We start from the raw sequence: 15472 nt of genomic DNA, 5'->3' as shown, positions 1-15472 counted from the left end.
AATGTTTTTTATAGCTGGTACAGATAACTAGTTTGGTACATGCTTGTAAGGCACTGGCACTACCTGATTAGGTACTTCATTCACTAGTTTCTGTGTTGTTGATTGTTTTTGCCTGTACCCAACTTTCAGGGTCCGTCTCATGTTCTGGACTGACTGGGGGGAAAATCCACGTGTGGAGAGCGTTGGCCTTGATGGTACCATGCGCAAGACAATTGTACACACCAAAATATACTGGCCTAATGGTCTGACCCTTGATTTACCAAACAAGCGCATTTACTTTGCTGATAGCAAACTGGACTACATTGACTTCTGCAATTATGATGGCTCAGGGCGCCAACAAGTGCTGGCACATAACCATGTGAGTATTTCTGAAGGCCATAGAGTGTGTATGAGTTTGGTTGAGCTTACTCCACTCACTAAACAGTAGTAAATGCTTACTGCCAAGTGCCTAAACTCCCATGATAAAAAAAATGTGTCTCTGCACTAACCTCTCTTCTCTATTTGTCAAAGTATTCCATCAATAAAAAGCAGCAACATATGTGAATTGAATAAGTAAACACAGATGGTAATGGGTTTTTTTTTTTAAAAGAAAACAAAAAAATTGCTCAGCCTGTAAGAAATATAGATTGAGTGCTAGTCAAAGATATTGGTTGATAGCTCATGGTTAACTTGCAATTAACTGATTTAAAGAAGGGAACAATTCTAGCTTAAGTTCTTCCAGTCATCAGGAGTGGTCCTAGGATTTACAGGTTGGTCAATGATCAGATATAATATTTGGCTAGTAACAGAGATTGTACTTGAGTGACTTGACTGCTTGTCACTACAACTGGAGTGAATAAAGACGCAGATTCCGAATGTCAAGGTGGCCTCAGACAATGAAATGCACAAGCAAACAGTGCATGATTATGATACATCTCTCTCGCTAATATGTATATTTGGAATTGCAGTGAAAATGTTTGATAAGAGTTCTATGTTAGTGGTCATCAGGCTATGGTAAACACACTTGATAAGTAATCAGTAAGGCCATTGGCACAGTTCTTTAAACTGACTGGGTTATCTTCTTGGCCAACATTGTGAAGCTGTTCACTGATTTAGTGGAGAGAATGTGCCAGAACTTATTGGGATTTGAGCATAGTATTGGAGCAAGTTGGCGGACAAAAGTTTATAAGCAGCAGCTGTAAGTTCCTTTATATACTGCTTAGCACACAAATTATAACATTTTCATGTGGAGGGCCTGTTGTTCGCCTCCACTTTCCAGTACTTATTTCACCCACACATATTTGTATGGCTAGTTTCACAGTAAATTGTGCCCACATTATAGTGCCTCGGTAGTCAGCTAGTCTGTTGCCTAATAAAGAACAAACAATGCTTCCACTTAGCCATCTTTTATCTTGAGCTCATTACTGTGTTAAAGGTTCTCAAGCAATTGGGCTCAGGTAGCAGCTTATGCATGCTTGGAACGTATGATTGATAAAGGCAGATAAAGAAGCATATAGCAGTGAATAAAGAAGCAAATGCAAATAGCGTGTGGCAATGGATGCAAGACTGCCTACCTGCAGCAGCAGGGGCACATTGTAGCAAACACTGGTTCTAAGAGAGAATCAAATTGTGGAAAATAAATTTGGCCACATATTGGTTTAAGTGGCATACTGTATTATGGGTGTTATTCTGTGCACTGAAGATACTATGTCTACATTTCAGTGAGACTTTGTGTATTGGTTATTTGTGCTATCAACAATGCACGAATAAGGGAAGCTGCAGCAGGGAGTCTTTTGATCAGTTCAAGTCTCCATCCCCTTTGTCCAATATTTTGTTTGTGCTATGTGTGATGTGAGCTTGCTGTTTCTTTTGCAAGGAAGTGCATGACAGTAGGTTGTTTCAATCTGCTGATTATTTTGAAACATTTGAACATTGAGGAGAGGAAAAAAAAGAATATTTTAAGTAATATTAGCCTGATATACCCATCTAAATTTACATGATTATCACTTCTTGTTCATTAACAGATGTAACAATGCAAGTACAGACGTGAGCAGCCTTGTCTAGAACGTGGAAACGGCGGGCCCCGGGGCTCTCCGGAGCCAGCCAGCGACGTCTAACGCTAGCTGCTGGGTCCAACGTCTAACGGTAGGTGCTGGGCACGTTTGGGCCCAGCAACTACCGTTAGATGTCACTGCCTGGCTCAGGAGAGCCCTGGAAGCCGCTGTTCTGGCGTTCTAGACAAGGCTGCTCACGTCTGTACAATCGTGGATGAAGTGTGCAAATGAAGTGTACATTCCAAATGCATCTCCTATGTGTCTCTCTATTTTTCAGTATCTATTGCACCCACACTCCCTCACCATCTTTGAAGACACACTGTACTGGACAGATCGTCAGCTGAACAGAGTATTATCCTGTCAGAAGTTCAGAGGCACCAACCAAACTGTTGTGTCTCATCTGGTTAGCCAGCCCCTAGGCATTCATGTGAACCATCCAGTCCTGCAACCACCTTGTGAGTAGCTTTTCATACCACCCTCTTATGCCACCTCTCATGGGACGCAGTTTTATACTTAGCAGTGAGGTCTGAATATTGTCTATAATATTGTTTGTATGTTGTGATGAAAAGAAAACTTGATACCATGTGTGTTTTGCCACATATTTATTTACATGCATGTGTGTGTGTTTTCCTATGCACTTTTTCTTAGTGCTATCGCTGTTATAACATTTGCATTTGTGTGAGAGCTAGGCAAACTCAATGCATCGACCACTTTTGCGTCATGACTGTTCTAGGCATTCCTAGAAAGGCAGGCCTGTCTATGAGACTGTACACGATGCAGATAGCAAACTCTAGAATCATCACAATCACCTCGGGCTAATCTAGGAGGCTCATTGATGCACTATAAATAGAGGCTAATTGCAAGCTGCATTATTTTGTTTGACATCCACCGAACAAGCTAGTTACTCTTTCATGTTTTATGTTGAGGGGCTCAAGTTTGCTGCATTAAATGACCTGGTATTTGCATCTTCACCTTGCATCATGTTCCTTCCATCTGCCTCAAGCAGTGACTGGGCAGTGTTCTCATATCTACAAACCAATATAAAATGCTTAAATTCAAAATTGAATATTGGGTACACAATTTGAATAGCAAGTGTTTATTTTTTGTACTCACCACTACACAACTGCCACTTTACACCAGGAAGGATTGGTACTAGTACATTACCTGGTTAGCAAAAACTTGTGCGGAAGGGTTTTAGCTGCAAGGGCTTGGGAACTATTGTGACAGGTAATAGACACACATGGTATTAAGTTTTCTTTTTATTACAGCATACATACTGTACGTGTTACAGAGCATTCTCTGAAGTCTAGCTCCTACATGAAATTGGCATGTGTAGGAAGGGTTCATCTGATGCAGGGCAGGGGTAACTGGAAACTCCTGGAAGAGGTTTTTGTCCTGCAGTGCATCTGATTAGGCTGATGATGGCACATGTTTACAAATTCTGGAAACACTGCAACTGTGGAAAATGAAAATGAAACAGTGAATATGCACTACCCTTGCATACTTAAAAATGTGATGATATTTCATTCTGCCTTGCTGAATAAATATTCAGCCACCATTGTGATGCGCGTCCATAACATTACTTTTGTTGCCTAATCTATCTGTTCCTGTGCAATTGCTCTTCTTGCTCTCCTTTTTATAACAAATTTTGTGAGCTGCCTTTGCTGGAATGATTTTTATGGGCATTTTATTTTTGCACTTTTTCCGTACAGCTAGCAACCCATGTGCAAGTGCACCTTGTTCCCACCTATGCTTGCTGTCACCATCAAGGCCTAGCCAGTACTCATGTCGTTGCCCACCTGGCTACACACAAGACCGGGCATCAGCCAGTGGCTCATGTGTACCAGGCAAGTTTTTTGTTTGACTGATGCCTGTATTAGGGGGGTTGCTGGTGCAAGCAAGAACTAGCACCAGGATGGTTCAGAAGCACATCAGCAAAGTTTTAAGATGTTAAGGCTTTGTTTTCTACTGTTTTTGAGGTAATAACCGGTTGCTTTGCAGGTGTAATGGTTCACCAACATTAGCTTTTGCTGCAAACTAATAGTAACAAGGAAGTCCATCACATAGGAACTATGTGTGGTTGCTTATGTAATTTTTCTAATTCATCATGTGCTTTGCTTCTGAGGTCCACTGTTAGAATTACTTTTCTATTGCTTACAAGGAGTCATTCACAAAGCTTTCTTCTTACAGTTGACACTCCGTTCCTGATGCTCATGAAGGCCAACCAGCTGATTGACATCAGCTTGACACCTGATGACAAGTCATCTGGTCAAATTGTTCCCATAATTGGCATTGAGAATGGCTATGACTTTGACTATGACAAGCAAGAGGGCAGTATCTACTGGATTCAGCTGGCTGATGAAGACAAGGAGAATGTATGTTAGCACTCAGTATTCATTGCTGAAGAAGTTAGTCTTGACATTCTCTATTTCTTTTCCATCCCAGGGCACAATCTACACTGTGAGCCTCAAGGGTGGAAATGTAACCAAATTCCTGATGGATGGAATTATTGGTGCACCGTATGCAATTGCATTTGACTGGGTTGGAAGGAACTTGTACATTGGAAACAGGAAGGCTTCAAACATAGAAATTGTGAAGGTGGATGGAGAAAAACAGTACCGAAGGGTTTTGCTAACAAATGATGGATCTGAAAAAGGAATTGGAAAGCCAAAGGCCATAGTACTTGATCCTGAACAAGGGTGAGCTTTTGTCTTGTATTGCAACTGAAAACACTGCATAACAGCATTGCACAAACTTGGAGAATAATATTGTGAGCTGGTCAAGTTGGCATGGTAACAGACAAAGAAGGATGCACAACACGAATACTGGAGAATTGGAATGGGTTTGACAACAGTGCGAAGACACAAATGACACAAAAGCTAGTGTGATTAAACTTGAAAAATAAATGGATGAGCATTTGTACAAACAGATATAAACTAAACGAAATTGGCAACACAAACCCAAACTTAAGCACCTTTTCATATTTTTGAATTAGTGGTGCTGAAGCATCTGCAGTCAGTCCCATTTTTTTGCTGACAGGTTGGTGCATAACCTAAAGAAAGTTGCTAGCAGGCTCAATGTCAATAGGGGATATGCGAATGTCTGCAAGTGCGCTTTCAGACACATCTTATTTGACCCACACATGATGGCAGACGTTGCCCTAGAAGTGAAAATAAAGCAGAAGTGCATGAGCTGGTGCCGATATTCTTGCCACTATCTCTTCCTTACTACATCCTCACTGTTTGCAAGCCTACTTTCATTTCTATGATGCCGTGAGCGGGAGGTCACCAGTCTTGTGTTGGGCAACCTAATAATGTGGAACTGCCTACTTCCACTATTTCTCATATCCCTTATTTGCTTTTTTTACCCCTCATACAAACAGTATGCAATCGTGTGGAAGAGCATGATCAGCCACAGTGCACCACCAATCGTAAAACAATGTTTACAAACTCCATGTCCAAGGTTAAATATGAAATATACAGTATATTGCTAAGCTGTGGAAAAGTATCTGTAGGTAATACTGATCAGTGTTTTAATGATTAAGCACATCAATGCAGCAATAATGTGAGGAATGGGCACGACAGTCATTCATCTGCTCATTGTAAAAAATGCATCTGCACTTTAAAGTACAGTGATACTAGATATTTGAAGAACAACAAAATAAAAATGGCAATTATAAAAGCATTTCATATAAGGACATTTCATATGTGCCAACTCTTGTCCTGTGAGATAAAGAAATAACATTTTTAGAAATGTGTAACTGATATGGTTTCGTACTTGTGTATACATCCTTGAGCTGGCATTCTCTCAATAAAATGTATTTGGCTGTCGGTGCTTCTCCTGTAGTACACGTTTGCTTCTTTGTCCTTTTTTGGGTTGTGCTGTTTCAGCTTACTTCATTCATTTGACATGTCCGTATTACTCATTTAGCTTTTTTTTTTCTGTTTGTACGTGGGCTAACTTTCTACCTTTCTTGCTTCCAGAAAACTTTTCTGGCTTGATGATGGTGGCATTGGTGTTCCAAGAAAGCTGGCCCGAGTGTCAATGGATGGCAAGAACCCAATTATTCTAGTCAAAGAAAACCTGCGACGTCTTGAGGCACTCACCATTGACCTGACAGGAAAGCGTGTCTACTGGAGCCAGAGCTTTGAAGGCATTGTAAGTGCTATATCAACCAGCTTATTCTACTGTAGCCCAGTCTCTTGTCAGTCCATGTGTCTGTTCAAATGTGCATGCATGCCCTTTTCCCATTTATGCTGCATTTGGTAGGAGGATAGCAGCTATGATGTAGAGGTATGCCCTAAGTGTGAAATTCACCCTTTCCAAGATTATTTTGGGTTATGCATTCAATAACATGATAAATACACATTTTCAGATTGAAAGTGTGGATTTGGATGGAAATGGCCGCAAGACCCTAATTTCCAGTGTGGCAGCCCTTGCCAAGCCTCAGGGGCTAACTGTTTTCAGCAACAAGCTTTACTACCTTGACTCTGTGCATGAAAAAATAGCACGAGTTGACCTTCCTGATGGGGGCAACCAAGTTGTTCTTGAGGACAACACTCCTGGTCTGGTCACCTTGAAGGTATATGGCAAGAAACCAGGTAAGTTCATTTTATACCACAGGAAACAAAGCACTTGAGTGGAAATTGCAGCTTTTTACTTAAATCAATCAGGCAAAAAATGTTCAGGATATGTGTACTGACAGTAGCGTACCCAGGATCTCTGCCAGGGGGGGGTTGACAGTTTGCCAATACCATCTAAATAGCACTAATTGCAATTTCTTCAAGGGAAATTGTCAAAAAATGCGCTTGTTGTGAGTGTGCAGACGATTGCGCGTCTTACATCTTAGTTGCAGTACTCAAATGCGCAAGGAAAGAAAAGGGGTTAAACAAAAGAGGGGGGTTAAGTCGGCCTCAGGGGGGGGTTACAACCCCCGAACCCCCCCCCCCCCGTCGGTGCGCCACTGTGTACTGAGTATGTGCCTCACTGCAGTCATTAAGTCTCAAATATTTGCTGCAGGTCTCATTTATTGCGCCTACAAACATGGAATGGTCTTTTTAAAGCTGTCAGAACAATTTACATGGGATATTTTAGTTCAACTAAATAACTACAGTTAAACCTGCTTATAACGAACCTCCATATAACGAATTCCTGGATATAACGAAGTTTTTCAATTCCCCGCCGTTACTCCATAGAAGCACATGTATTTGAGACCTCTACGTAACGAAGTGGCAGCGGGAGACCCCCTCGATATAACGAACTTTCCCCTCCGACCACCTAGAGATTTCGCCCCAAATTTTGTCATTTTTGCGCGAGCAGCAACCGGAAGCACCTTCTCCGCCGCGATAGAATGCAAAGCGAGCGCACGTGTGCGTGCGTGCGCGAGGCGGCCCTGCATCCCTCGACCCAGCGATCTTGCCGCCGCGGGCGTGACCTTTCCCCCTCCCTTTATTCAAATCTGATCCTGCCGCTTGCTGCAGCTGGCCTAGCCCGCCAAGCCGGCACTCTCTCCTTTTCCAGCTGATGTTGCCGACGCGCTGGTACACGCTGTGGCACATCAGACTTGATGAGCGCGAACACGCGCTGTCAAACGCTGGCGGCGTGTGGAAGCGCCGCTGGAGAAGCGAGCGAAGTGACCTTCATGCTGTTGTCTATCGCTTCAACGCAAACTGAGCACCGAGAACACACAGCACGCAGAAAGCTACGCGCCGCCGACGCACCTACACTGCTAGACTCTGCCCCAACGCAGATCGCTTTCAAGATACGGCCTGCGCGACCGCGCGCTGCCCCGCTATCCCTCCCCCCTCGCTCCCTCGCCGGTGCCTCGAGCGCAACGGAAGAAGGCGCGCCTCCTCCTTGCTTTTCTTGCGCGCGCGAGATTTAGACGCGGTCGTTGGCTCCCCTCGCAAGTTTTCACTCGCGCGCGGCGACTGCGTTATCGCCCTTGGACTTTAGGGTACGGCCACGCTAGCGGCTAAAACACGCAGCAAAAACACGCGGCAAAATCGGCAGGAATCGGGGGTCTTGCGGCGTGCCGCTCAAAATGGGTTCTGCGGCAAATACCGCGTGCCGCGAGATGAAGAACCAATCAAGAGTGACGAGGGTGACGTCACGGAGCCATCACAACCAGAACGCTGCCGGTCCGCGCCAGGTTTTCAACCGTCGTCTCTCGCATGAAACAACGAGCGCTCGCGGTGTTGCTCGCCCATTCGGAGAGCGCGGGACATCTTATCGCGCTGCCGCGCGGCGAGACGCGCGTGCCACGGTGGCCTCGTGGCAAGGCGCTGATGCGCAGCAACTTGCCGCCCGCTGCATGACGCGCGCGTTTTTTGCCGCAGCGTGGCCGTACCCTTATATACGGAATATCTATGAGCCAAAACCAATTTTAAGGCCACAACGCGTCATGGACACCATCTTTATATAGCAAATACGGATCTCAAGGGCCATACTTTTGCTGGCGGAAACCGAAAATACGTCATAGTTGTCGCCCCCGGCACTTTGGGCGGCTAATGCCATCGTCAAGCCATCAAGCCAAGCGACATGAAAAGTCAAAATGGCCGCTCAGGTCGGAGCGGAGTGGCAGTTCGCAACGTATGATGCGGGAACGGTCCCACAGTTGCGATGCAACAGCGGGGTTACCAATGCATTGAGTTCTATGGGAGCTGTGCCAGGACCGGTCGAAAACAACGTAACAGCCGGGAAAATGCAGCCCCCGGGAACGTAACAGCGAGGTTCTACTGTAACACTATACGACGCTACGACGCCATCGTGACGCTCGCTCTTCGTTTCCGATGCCTCGCGCTTGTGCGAAACGACACGCTTCCATGAATCCGGTACCTGGTGTGCCATTCCGAGGATGAGTGCTTCAACGAAAACGGAAAACGGATGCGCGTTACAATTGAGGGCACGTTAGAATAGAGTAAATACGGTAAACGTTTATTTTTCGAATTTTCGTGCCGAACCTGCATATAATGAAATCCTCTTTATAACGAAGTTTTTCGGGAATTTGTCAATTTCGTTATGTCCAGGTTTAACTGTAGTTCAAATAGCATTTACTCTAGTAGCATTTTGCTGTACTGCATGTTTATAACCTTTCCTAAAGTTCATAATCTTTCACACTGTTTTCAGGTGACAGTCATCCTTGTCGAAGCAACAACGGTGGCTGCGAGCAGCTGTGCATTCCTGTCTCCAACAACCAGAGACAGTGCATGTGCAGTACAGGTTTCAAGGGCAACGGAGACACGTCCTGCATGCCATACTCGTCGTTCCTCGTGGTATCCGAACTTGACAAAGCTCGAGGGTTCAGTCTTGAAGATCATGGTGAAGCTATGCAACCGATTGCTGGTTCAGGTCAGTGCTTGTTTCTTGTACTAACGTTGTTGGCTGTTATAATAGCCTAAAGATGAAGTGGAATATATGTACAGCCACATGACTCAGGGCAGCTGTGTAGCGAAATGTTTTTGTTGTCATGTATCTAAATGTGCACTTGCGAGAAAAAGTTGAGACCACAGATCACCAAAACAATTTGAATTCCTGCTAACATAGTCGTTCAACATGGAATTATTTCAATGTACTACATTGCTTGAACACAGTATGTGGGCTGCACCTCTTGATTTCAGCCTGCATGCCTAGTCTGCAAAGAAAAAAAAGTTTGCATACTTCCTGTGGTCTTCAAACTTTTGCTTGCAAGTGTACAGCAAGAAAGCTCAACAGTGTTCTTTAAATGGCATGACTAATGAAAACAAAAATTTATTCCGTGGCTTTAATTTTAAAAATAGCACATGAATGATTTGATTTGTTACAGCTTTATATTATGAGAAATTATTAATTGGCTCCTCTTATCATGAATGCACTAGTGACTATGAAGATGGTTCTATATGGTTATGCTGCCATAAACTGAAAATTTGCCAGTGTTCTGACATTATCATAAACAGTCAAGATTTTGAAGAAAGGCAGCACATATATAAAGGAAGGTTGCCCACTTAGCCCCACTCAAAAAAAGCAATTGACTCCAATTGGTACCAATTGGAAATTTTCCAATCGTAAATTAGTACATAACTGGACCTATTGAACCAATTGGAATGTGACCAATTGGTTTTTGTTGGAGTGACCAATTGTACCCAATGGGTGCCAATTGGTTTGAAAGCAATTGGTTGGAATTGCACAAGTGGTCAATACCAATACACATATATACCCCACAAAGCAAACCTAAATAGGATTCCAGCTGTCAGAAACAGGTTTGCTATAGCCTTAGTACTGCATGCATATATAGCTATAACTCGTTCCATTTTCCTTGAATGGGTTCATAAACTGAAAGTATGATTTCCCAGTTGGTTACGTTCTAGCTAGTTTATTCCTATTGGTAGTCCAATTAGACTCAGTTGGTAATGTAAGGTGTGCCTAGCTGGTTCAAATTGGCAAGTTCAATTGGACTCAATTGGTTCCATCCCTGACTCAATCGTAACCAATTGGAGGTAAGAATTTCCCAATGGGCCCAGTTGATTCCAATTGGCAAGTCGCACTTAATTGGTTTCACTTTGACTGAATCGTAAGCAGTTGGAACTAGGGATTTTTGCAATTGGTTCCAATTGGGTTCAGTTCATTTCAATTGGCAACTCCAATTGGTTTCTCCTCTGATACAATTGTAACCGGTTTTAAGTGAGCATTTTCCAATTAGTTCCTATAGGTCCCAGTTGATTCCTATTGGAAAAGCTAATTGGAGTCAATTGTTTTGTTTTTTTGTGTGTTTACTAGGGCGCCATTTGTGGTACTTTTGTTTTCAGAGCCATTGCTGTTTAGCTTTGCCGTGGAAGTGGCACTTCATGAATTGAGCGCAACAGTCCGGATAAAAGTTTTTGTATTTTCAGGGCACAACATTCTACACCTGGATGTGCATGTAGCAATGAATCACATTTATTGGATTGAGTTCAACCAAGGCGAGCGCAATGGCATTTACCGAATTAAGCCTGATGGCACAGATTTGAAGCACGTGATTGCCGATGGTATCGGCAGCAATGGCATACGTGGTGTTGCTGTTGACTGGGTTGCAGGCAAGTGTTATTGCTTTCACACTTTATGATCTGCTCTGCTTTTTTTGTTCATACCATCTATTGATGCATGAGTGTCTGATGTATAGTCAAGGGCATATCTTTATCTAGTGATAGGTGACTTACAAGAGTAAAAAATTGCACTTGTGCCTTTCTTCATGACGGTAATGCTTCAAGCAGAACAGAAACATTTGTTATGTAGTCTTGGACACTTTATACATCAACTTTTATATGCCGCTCAGTGGATATGGCATTGTGCTGCTGAATAGGAGGTCCTGGCTGCAGCAGCTCCATTTTGATGGGAGTGAAATGCAAAAATGCTTGCGTACTTAGATTTAGGTGCATGTTAAAGAACCCCAGGCGGTCAAAATTAATCTGGAACCCTCTAATGTGGCGTCTCTCATTACCCTAGAGTTGCTTTAAACGTTAAACCCCATGAATTAATCTGTATGCCAACTTTGTAGCCTTTAAACCTTCCATAAGGCACCCATGTCAGTAAACTATCATTGAAATAACTCGGCCGCATCTCCGCCTGCTTTGCTTTAAATGATGTCTAAATGTGATAATAACCTCAGGTCTAAATAAGTGCCACATTATGGAGCTTGAAGAAATGATGACAGTACACTGACTTTCAGCACACTGTATCTGAACACAGCTGTCTGTCGTCATCTTTTCTTTATGCTCACTGCATGACACTGCTTCTACATCATGCATGACAAACAAGTCCATCAGACATTCTTAGCAATATCAGCACATGCAACATGCCTGACACTGATGTCACAAGGAAGAAACCACAAAAACTGTAACCATTCACAGCGCGTAACGACAAGAACTCGCAGAAAAGAAACACAGACAAGTGCCGACTATCAACAGACAACTTTATTGAAAGCACAAATATAAATAGGGGATGATGCATGTGACAAGAACCAAAAAAATTGACATTTTTATTTATATGTGTGCTTTCAATAGAGTTGTCTGTTGATAGTCAGCTCTTGCCCGTGTTTCTTTTCTGTGTGTTCTTGTCGTTTCACGCTGTGAATCTTCTGTACCTTCATTATTGTTTGCTGCGTCTGCTTTGTCGGCTTCTTGCTGAGAAATACATACTACCAATATAAGTTTATATCATGATCACTATTTCTAGTGCATCTATTGGACCTATAAAGCAAAGCATTTTATTTGTCCAATGCAAATTTATATCACTACTTCTATTGGTTCCGTTGGGACCCATAAAGTATTTTATTTGTCTTAAAGAACAATGTATTGCCCTGACACAGGACCGGCAAAATTCTTTATGGGACCTGTAGGTTTTCCTATTGGACCTATATATTTTGTATTAAGACCTATAGAGCAGATCTTTGATTTGGGCGAGTTGGTTCATGGCCAAACAGTTATGAAAGCAGTGCTAAAAAACATAGGAACAGAGGTGCATTGTACACAAGAGTACTCATGTGTATTATGTCTTTCTGTCCCCTTGTTTTTAGCGTTGCTTTCCCAACTGTCCGACCGATAGAGATTTCTATTGGAATTTTCCCTAGGGTTGTCTTGATTCATTTGACAATAACCTCCACACAGAGAGTTCCCCTGTTTGATTGGATGTACTTTTTTTTTTAATGTGAGAGTATAAACCAACTCCAGTGTTGAAATCGTATTTAATTTATAACCAATGCTGGTAGAAACCGGGCATTCATGTCCAAAAAGCAAGAGGAACAGCAAAGAAATGCATTCTTTATAAAAACACATCCCTGTCATATGTGCTATCGACCAAAAAAGTTTACGGATCACGGGATCTCGGAAAACGCTAAATATCCGAGCAGCCTTTAAAAGTAGCCAGTAAAACCGTACATCACAATGTTGTTCGCATATACCAGTAGAGGCTGGAAATGGGAATACCAGGCTGGGGGGTGTTTTGAGGCTGCGGAGATATTCAGCTTTTTGTCAGATCCCTTGGTCCATAAACTTTTTTGGTCGATAGTACATTGCATTGATGTTTGTATTTATTAGGATCAGGAAATAAAATACTTAACAGAGGTCTTCAGAGGAGGTTTTAACGTGTTACTAAGACATGTTGCTGGATACATGGTGCATGATTTTTGTTGGTTCTGTCATGCCAGGTCTCTTGTTGCGCCCACAATTCTGGTTTAAAAAATTCCGTGTTCATTTATCCTCGATAGTCAATTGGACACTATGGCATTCTCTTGTATGAGCACAAGCCCATAATTTTTCATAGCCATAGCAACTGCATTTTATTGGAAGCAGAAAGCAAAATTGTCTCTATTAAGATTTCATTGTATATTGTAGGACATGTGGTGGTCAGGATCACTAATCCACAGCCCTTTGTTAGTGTATCTGAATGACAAAGTATAGCTTTACTGCATAAAACCTGCGGACCCACCACAAACTATTCTGGGGGCATGTTATGTGCTTTTCGCAGTGTGAGAGAATGGTAATAACCATACATGCAGTGGCAATGCAAAATTGTTTCTTAATATTTGCTTTCTTTCAATGATTGTGTAGGGCTTTTTATGCCATAAAGTTATGAAAGGTGTTTTGTGTTGTTACTTGTGGGGTTTATCGACGTGTATATTTTTCGTTTGTTTTTTGCTGAAGATGCAATTTAATGCAGGGGTGGGTTAAATGCGTAAAATATGGTGTATATTTATAAACACAGATAAAAATTGTCATTTTCCAGACTAATTGTCACCTTTCACATGCTTGTAGAGGAGACATGATTTAATAATGTGTATTTTATCTAAAAGTATGTTAAATGTCAGCAAAGCAGCATTTCTACCTGCATATTTTTGGTTTTTGTTGCTGTTGTTTCTTATCGGTGTATATCAGACATTCAATGTATTTACACACTTTATGTACTGCCCCCCTACTCAATGCCTCACGTGAGGCCTGTAAGGTATTTTTAAGTATACTGTAATAAATAAATTAATTAATTGTTATATAATAATAATTATTAGAATAATTATAATAATTTATATTATATTAATAATTAATATTTATAATAATTATAATTATTATTATTATTATTTTATTTTTACTTGTGCTTCCAGTGACAAGTAATGCCATGGCATGCAGATAGATGCTGGTCTTGAATTAACTAGCTTTTGTGAACATTTCCTGTAAGAAGACATTGTACTGCACCCACAGTGTGCAATTTCTTACTACTTTTTTTTTCCTCTGCTTTTCTTCAAGTTCTTCATATTTTTCATTATTTACATTTGTCAGGAGGAGGAATAAACATTTATTGCGGAACCAGCACTTTAAGATGGCCGGGCCTAAGCCTCTCATGAGGGGACGTCGAGGGCTTGCCTCGCCGCCACCTCACGGGCGTGCTGGGTCGCCCAGGTTTGGTCGTCGAGGGCGGAGCTCCGCAGAGCCTCACGCAACCTCGACGAGAGGGTCATGCTGTTAATGTGTGTGTACTGTGCTGGGCACTCCCACAGCATATGCGGAAGCGTAGCCGGGTGAGTGCCACAGCACCGGCAGTTGGGGGTATTGTAAACTTCAGGGAATATAAGGTGGAGGCGGGCGGGTGAAGGGTACGTATTTGTTTGTAGCAGACGCAGGGTGGTAGCCTGCGCCCGGCTGAACTTGGGGTGAGGTGGGGGGAAGGTTCGAAGACTAAGGTAAAATGCCTTAATGAGATCGTTATAAGTAGTCAGTTATAAGTATAAGTTATAAGTAGTTATAAGTAGTACATTTGTCACATACAATTCTTTTTTTCCCTCCTTTAGGAAGCATCTACTTCACCAATGTCTTCCCTCATGAAACATACATTGAAGTGTGCTTGTTAGATGGATCAAATAGAGTCATATTGCTCAAGACTACTACTGACTCTCCTCGAGAAATAGCAGTAAATCCTGTGAAGCGGTTCCTTTATTGGATTGATTATGGCCAGTACCCCAAGATTGAAAAAGCCTATCTAGATGGAACGAACCGTGTACCCATTGTAGTCACTGGAATCAGCAATCCAAGAGATTTGACTATTGATATTGTTACTCATGATGTCTATTGGGTTGACTCCAGAGAAGACGCCGTTCAGGTATGTGCTTCTAGCTTTAGATTTACCCTTAAATTGTACTCTATGTACCCAAGGGCATCAAAATAAAATAGCCTATTTTGTTTTGATGTCCTAGGGTACATAGAATGCAATTTTCATATTTTGCTAAAACTTGAGATGTGTACTCATTTTGATGCCTATCGTGTATGTGTGCTCCAAATTTTTGGTACTGATTGTACAAATTTATGAACGCCCCTCATATATTTTGCAAATGCATGGCATGGGAACTTGTTATATCAGCTAAACAAACTGTAAAATGATAAGAATCTGATACTTTTGTTTGCTGGTCATTTTTGTGTGCCAATAATTTTGTTAGATTTGAG

The 15472-nt window shown here is 42.2% G+C and overlaps 1 protein-coding gene across 6 annotated transcripts in view; it reads left to right on the top strand.

Moving 5' to 3' along the window:
- Window positions 1-15472, top strand: part of LOC119456666 (low-density lipoprotein receptor-related protein 2-like) — a 224366-nt gene that overhangs the window by 172201 nt on the left and 36693 nt on the right. For 5 of the 6 annotated variants that reach the window (XM_037718507.2, XM_037718494.2, XM_037718513.2 and 2 more), the window contains 10 exons: window positions 130-358; window positions 2311-2488; window positions 3746-3880; window positions 4224-4408; window positions 4479-4732; window positions 6017-6191; window positions 6409-6634; window positions 9162-9383; window positions 10901-11083; window positions 14824-15131. In XM_037718507.2, coding sequence (XP_037574435.1) covers window positions 130-358; window positions 2311-2488; window positions 3746-3880; window positions 4224-4408; window positions 4479-4732; window positions 6017-6191; window positions 6409-6634; window positions 9162-9383; window positions 10901-11083; window positions 14824-15131 — 2095 coding nt within the window. Of the gene's footprint in view, window positions 1-129; window positions 359-2310; window positions 2489-3745; window positions 3881-4223; window positions 4409-4478; window positions 4733-6016; window positions 6192-6408; window positions 6635-9161; window positions 9384-10900; window positions 11088-14823; window positions 15132-15472 lie in introns of all 6 variants that reach the window. The other variant, XM_049664836.1, reaches the window with a different exon arrangement.

The sequence above is a fragment of the Dermacentor silvarum genome, chromosome 1 (genome assembly GCF_013339745.2).
Source record: "Dermacentor silvarum isolate Dsil-2018 chromosome 1, BIME_Dsil_1.4, whole genome shotgun sequence".
In the NCBI taxonomy this organism is placed as follows: domain Eukaryota; kingdom Metazoa; phylum Arthropoda; class Arachnida; order Ixodida; family Ixodidae; genus Dermacentor; species Dermacentor silvarum.
Note: the sequence above shows the minus strand (reverse complement) of the source record. Positions and strands in the feature narration are given on the sequence as shown.